This window comes from Acanthisitta chloris, unplaced genomic scaffold, assembly GCF_000695815.1.
Source record: "Acanthisitta chloris isolate BGI_N310 unplaced genomic scaffold, ASM69581v1 scaffold29464, whole genome shotgun sequence".
Taxonomy (NCBI): Eukaryota; Metazoa; Chordata; class Aves; order Passeriformes; family Acanthisittidae; genus Acanthisitta; species Acanthisitta chloris.
Genome location: NW_008669227.1, coordinates 43,080 through 49,858, shown reverse-complemented (window position 1 = coordinate 49,858; position 6,779 = coordinate 43,080). Strand labels below are relative to the sequence as shown.

At 38.6% G+C, this 6,779-nt stretch overlaps 1 protein-coding gene across 1 annotated transcript in view; it reads left to right on the top strand.

The window, feature by feature from the left end:
• The window catches only part of LOC103800854 (spectrin beta chain, non-erythrocytic 5-like), a gene marked incomplete at its 3' end in the record, with an annotated part of 61,204 nt that overhangs the window by 12,249 nt on the left and 42,176 nt on the right, over window positions 1-6,779 (top strand). The window contains 7 exon segments of the mRNA XM_009073244.1: window positions 1-31; window positions 921-1,121; window positions 2,251-2,457; window positions 3,581-3,772; window positions 4,504-4,656; window positions 5,195-5,325; window positions 5,980-6,231. The exon segment at window positions 1-31 is cut by the window's left edge and continues 24 nt beyond it. Coding sequence (XP_009071492.1) covers window positions 1-31; window positions 921-1,121; window positions 2,251-2,457; window positions 3,581-3,772; window positions 4,504-4,656; window positions 5,195-5,325; window positions 5,980-6,231 — 1,167 coding nt within the window.

Here is a 6,779-nt window from a genome sequence, read left to right as displayed (position 1 = left end):
CCAGATTACAGCCTCTATTCAGAAGAACAAGGTATCTTACTTTGCTGGTGGTGCATTGTCTTTGTATTAAAGCAAAATTTTAGAACATCTGTGTACTTCAGTTCAGTCAGTGCAGCACTTAAAAGAAAGCTGTCAAATCACTTGTCTCAATTGTCATGACCAGTGTTTGGAATTTTAAAAAAGAATGTATATTGTAGGGATTTTTTTTTCCCAAGAGGGGAAGAAAAAGGTAGAGAAAGAATATGCTTCATACTGGACTAGAAGTGGGGCTTCTAGTGTAGACATTGGACTTCATATTAGCTAACATTTGATGGGCAGAAAAAAAGGTTGCTAGTTTTTGTTTTCCTCACCTGCCTTTCCTGGCCGAGAGAGATGATGAAAAGAAGACAGATATCAGCAGGCAGGATGAATAACATTGTGTGACCTTATAAATCTGGTGCCACTTTTTCTAAGAGCTTGGTGTGGCTTAATATCAAACCATTAGTTATATGAGCTAGTGCCTTCTTATGGCAAAGAATCACTGTAAATAAGTGAAGAGACCTGAGGACTTGAGAACTTTCATGACAAAATGGAAACAGGATCCTCTTCTGTAATTTTAATGTACATTTGTGTGCATCTGTTTTTCTATCTGTTGCTTCTGGAAAGCATAGGATAGCTGAATTGGTGGATGACGAGCAAGTATCTCCTTCAGAGAAGACTGCATAACAAGCTTCAGATCAAATGCAAAAAGTAGGGCAGTAACTTCTGTGTGGGGAGCCAAGGGGCAATAATCTCAGAGCTAAGGGAAATGTCTTAGGCATGGATAAGACACGGGGCTCTTGGAAACATATACATTACAGTAGCAGCAAATAGGACCCCCCTTTCTTCTTTCTACTGGTGGGGAATGAGTTGTGTTGACATGTTTCCCATCCTTGTGCTAGGTTCTTGAAGCTGAGTGCAATTCCCACAGGGCCATATGTGCAGATGTGATGAGGAGGGGCTTGGAGCTTAGCCAAAAGAACCCCACACGCCAGGACGACATTCTGAAGCAGACAGACAACCTCCAGAAGCTGTGGCAGCAGCTCCAAGATGAGGTGGTTGATCGCAAAAGCCGCCTGCAGGCAGCAGCACTCATCAAACAGGTAAGCAGGGCTCAGCTGGGATGTGTAGTAGGAGGGACATGGATGTGGCTCAGTTCTGCTCCATGCCCCCACGTGGAGGGCAAAAGCGGAAGGAAAGCCTTCAGGTGTTGGTCTTCAAAATTATCTCTGGCAGCAAAGAAAGCCTCAGTACACCTGCAAGCTGGCCAGACAGCAGATTTGAGCAGCTGGGTGCTGCTGTAAGGGTAAAAATGCTAATGGAAGTAACTCACATGATAGTGCTGATACAGAGTCTTTTTAAGGGTGGGATCAAGATAGCTATGTGACATTTTCCTAACATGAAAAAATTTCCACAAACCAACAAAGAAATGTGTTGTAAGACTTAGTTCAACCATGAACTTCACAAAGCCTGATAAGTGCTTGACACTGCCATTTATGACCTCCAATTTTACTCCTGCAAACATTCACACAAATGCAAAGAGAGAATTCTTGTAAAAGCAACATTCACAAATCACATAATGTTATAGCAGGTATTCTTATTCTCCTTTTCCTAAGGTTTTTTGTTCAGTCTGTTATTTCCATGAAATTCTTGAAAAAACCTGAACAGCTTTGTTCTTGCTAGAGTCTAAATTCTCCCTTCTGTCTAGTAAGTTTAGCATCATTATGGTGTTTAAGTTGTTCATTCTTTTTCCTTCACTATTATGAATTTTCTTTTTTTCTGTTGCATTTTTATTCTATATCTCCAAACCTTGTTTTCCTTTTTAACAACCACAGCCAGTCAGACTGCAAATTCCAGAAAAAAGAAATAAGCTTTTGTTGTAGACTTGAGTAATTGTTTGTTCCTTAAATGTTTAGAAAAACATCATACATTGTGCATTCCTTTTACTGCTGCTATTAAGCACCATAAAGTTTTAGCTAGTTAGGAGTTTTTACAGAGCTATGTAGGCAATCCTTGAATCTCTTTACTCACTGTGATTCTGTGAATTATCTGTGCTGTGAGCATGAAATACATCACAGATTTACAGCTGCTTTATTCATACAGTTCACACACCTGGAAGCAACCTTATGGCTACAGACATAATGACATTTTTCATAATTTTCTGAAGAGAAAGGAGCTGGATTTGATACTTTCAGGATGAATCCAAGTGTTTTCTTCCCTGTGTTCTTTCAGTACTTTGCTGACATCGACGAAGCAAATTCATGGTTGCGAGAAAGGCAACCCCTTCTAGCCAGCAAGGACTATGGAAAAGATGAATCAAGTGCTGAAGCACTGTTGCATCGCCACTTGCGACTGGAGAAGGAGATTGCAGCCTATTCCTCTGAGATGAAACGCCTCAAAGAGCAGGCTGAAATTGCAGCACAACAAGCTCCAGCTGCAGTACGTAGATGAGGAATTGTGCCACATTTTGTTGAAGAACATAAATGAAATTGGTTTTAATTATTTAAAATATTTTGATCTTGCCAAAACAGAATATTACAAAATAAATTTTTAATTAGAATTGATTTTTAGGTGACAAAGAAGTTCATTGACCACTTGTAGCCTACCTAGTTAGTGTTCTTTTAAGTGATAGAAATATGCTCTTCTATATTAGTTGCCTCTACCAGTCCTCACAAATACCTTCTCACTCTTTATCCTCATAACATTATTCATTTCAATCATCTATAAAAGTAGGCTTTTAATCAAAACATCTTTACAAATATTACTACCCTAATGTAGTTATGAACCATCCCACAACTCCAGGAGCAGCTCATGTCATCCCAGGTTGGATGTTTAAAGCATATGAAGTCAACCTCTGCAGATGCCCCTCTTTCACTAATGACAAAGGGAACTTAGGACTTGAAATCATCTCATTTAATAACAATTCAGGAGAGATGAATGAACAACACATTTCATAGTTTGCTTCTTTCGGATTTCTATATTCACTCAATGTTTAGCCAAACCTATTTGAGAGTACCACTTTTGACTTTTCCTTTGCCTCATCAATCCAACATTAATTTTTATTAGAACAAAAATTTTATTGCTTTGTTACTAAATTTGAAAAAATGTGACAAGATGGTATCAATGTGAAAATAGAAGTATTGATTCACTAGGGCACGCAAAGGCTTTGAAACTGGAAATGTTAAGGTATTAAAACATCACCATGGATAGAACTGTGAGCACAGACAGTAGCTTGCTTTGTTGGCAATTATAAAAATAAAACAAACCCTGCAATAAAACAACTTTGTGGGCACAAAATGAGAATTTTTTGCTGAATCATTATTTTTTAAAATTAGTTAAATGAAACTCACTCTTAAAACAAGACCAAAATGTTTTTCAGTAATTTTATTCATTCTTTCAAAATAAAACAATGGAGTCAGATGTAAAAAAATACTGGAAATGTTTGGTTTGAAGGGTCAGAATGCAGTGATTTGAACTAGCAAGTCCAAGTTCTCCTTCTGTGTTAAATTTTAATACAAATCAGAAATATTCATTCATTGATTTTGTTTCATTTTTTTAACAGATGGTGAAGTGGGAAGCCTCAAGTGACTTAAATCGCAAGACAACTAAGCTACCATTCAGTCGAACCTGGGCAACATCTGAAACTGCATCCAGTGAAATCTCCAGTACAGATGTTCATTTTCTTCCAGAGAACATCTGGAAGACCCAAGATGAAATAGATTCACTTTACAAAAATCTACAGTGCATGGCTGAGGTATAGCATCCCCTTCTGCTTCACAGTTCACAAAAAAGTCAAGTCCAAAGCAATGCAAAATGAAATTAAGTGCTGTGTTGGCTGCTGATTTTCAGTTTAATATTATGCCTTAATCCTGTTAAATCCTGTAGGACTTCAAGCCTCAAGATTATCATTAAAGTTGTGTATCAAAACACATTTTATGTTGGCAAGCTTCCCATTTACACTCTAGGCTTTTTATTTTGTAAAGAACAGATTCTATTGTGTAATGTTCCCTGCTCCCCTACAATGTTTACTTGCTGTAGCTCCTAAATATTCAGACTGTCTTACCTGATATGAGAAAAAATAAATAACCCTAACCTAACATGCATTCTCCATGTGCTACTTTTCACTCCTGCTTGCTGCAATCATGCCCCAAAGACCAAAGAAAACATGGTGTATGTGACTTTTACATATTCCTGAGACCACTGAGTTAAATCTTCAGTCAGGAGAAGAAAGTAACACAATAGCCTTCCTGCCTATCAGGGTCTAAGCACTCTCCAACTGCTTCTGTTATGCTTTTAAACCACTGTTGCTCTGGTAAAAAGTATTATGATCTGAAAGTATCACATTCTGTTCTTTTTCAGGAATGTCTGGGAAAACTACTAAGCTACCACCTGCATACTGTAGTGTAAATGCAAGGATCCTTCTTTTGTTTCTTCAAATGGCAAGGAGTTATTATAACTATACTTAAATCCTCATCTGTTTTACAGAACAGAAAAAAGGCTCTGGAGGAGATGATTGGATATTATCGCTTCTGTAGCTCTTGTGAAGAATTTCAGTCATGGATGAAAGATAAAGAACACATTTTCCGGACTCTTCAGCCTCAAGCAGACAATGTGGAGGTCATGCAGCAGAAATATCAGGTACCTCTCTTCCCTGTTCACAGATGAAACCTTTTAAAAAATATTAATCTTTGGAGAAAAGATAAAGTTGAGAAATGATGTTTTGAGAGTCTTTTCATTTATTTCAGTTTAGAGAGTCATACATAGATCAGATATTTCTTTCGTACAGACTCTGCCAGGTGATTGAATCGGATGTGATTCTGTCCCTTTATCTTCCCATGGGCATGGTGTCCTATAAAAATATCATGGTACAAAAGAATTCTTTTTGTGGTTTATCTTACATATCACTTGAAAATTAAAAAAATAGCCAAATGTTGTAAAACTCCACCAGTGCACTTGCATCCCAGTGGAGTAGGACATGTGCACAGACATAGTTTGCACATCAGGAGAGGTCAGAGGAGTTGCAGTGGAGCTACATGTGCAAATGGTGTCAGCAGGCAGGTAAATGGAGACGTCAATTGTGAAAGTGGGAGATGAGTAGATATGACAGATTATTGAGAATTGTCCATAGAAATGGGAAAACCTTAAGTTCTTCATTGTTGTATCTTTTCTATTTTAGAGCTTTTTAACGGAACTGGCTGCAGGCAAAGGCCAGCTGGGAGAGATTGAAAACTTAGCTGTTAAATACAGGAAGAGCAGTCCCAGCAAATATTTTGAGATCCAGTCTTGGCTGGAAGAGATCAACATCAGGTAAAGATGCTACTGATAAACAGAGAATTCTCATGGAGAGCTGACCATTCATACCCCATCTAGACAACAGTATCGCCAGTGGGAAGGGGCCAGCCCTCACCTTGGCTGTAGACTGGCCTTGAGCCCAGTGTCATGCCTCCAGAACTGATGGGTACTTCTAGACCCTGACACCAAGACATTTAAACTGTAGCAATTTCTGTGTGCTTGTTAAAGCACAAGGAGGATTCATCTACACGTGACAGTGATGTGTTCAGAGCAGCTCTGTCTGTATTGCACTGCAGCAGCTGATTTGGTTACTTAAGCATAAATCTTGAAAGGAACATCAAACCATGTTTGACCTCACCAAGTATATTTAGTACCTTTTGTGATCATACTCATGGCACCGTGACACACAGTGGGATCCAAGAGGCACAGCTGGGTCCTTATTTTGACTCTGGTTGTTTATTTGCATCATGTTCAGTGTGTTCTGGTCACCTGAGCAGAGTATCCTTGTTTGAGATGGCACTGATATGAACTTAAATTCTGTGAGGGAGTGCTAGTGTTCACGCCCTCAACCCACTGAAGTCCTGATGAAATCTTTATAGACTTTTTCTAAACAGAAAAAGGATACAGTTCATGTATAACAGTCACTATAAATTGTTATCTCTCTTCAAGATGGGCAAGCATGGAAACTCTGAAGGAGGAGAAAGGCTCTGAGCTGATTGGAGTGGCTGATGTGAAGACATTTCTTCAGGACTGTCAGAGCATAGGAGTACTACTGCAAGACAAGATGATCCAACTCAGGGATCTGGAACCAGGGAACCTGCCCGCTGGGCTGGAGTCAGACAAGCGCAAACTGTATATAGTTGAGAGAGAAGTCCTGGTGATAGAGAGGAAAATTGAATACTTGAGGAGTGTTGCAAAATCGTAAGGAACCTTCTCTTTGCTTCCATATTCTTTTCTAGTTTTCTAAGATCATATTGTAAAATATGGCTATAAAGGGAATAAGCAGCTGTCGACGTTTCTCTTCTGAGAACTGACTTACCTGCTGGCTTGAGCTGATGTCTATTGAGTATGGCTGGGTGATTGGTGAAGTTGTTGTTTCCAGACTTCACTGTTCTAGGAGGATAAGTATCACAGCATTGTTTGTGGCTCTAACAAATTATCTCTACTAATGGGAGTTACCTAGTTCAAAATTTGGAAGTATCATTTAGGTCCTTAAACAGAGTAATCAGGGGAAACAAGAATGAAGGTAGGAAGATAGCAGAGAATTGTACACAAGAGTTTGAATTTGAAATATTAATTCAAAGTCTTTTGTTTCTTTAAGTGTTCTGTACATTCACAACAGGAATTTGTTGCCTTAGTTGAGGGGGTTTTTTTTAATGGAAGTGCAAATATACAAATCCGTTCTTTTTAAAGAGTATTTCTTCAAGTTCTAGGTGCCTTAAGTGGTCAATTGAATGCATTTTATTGTA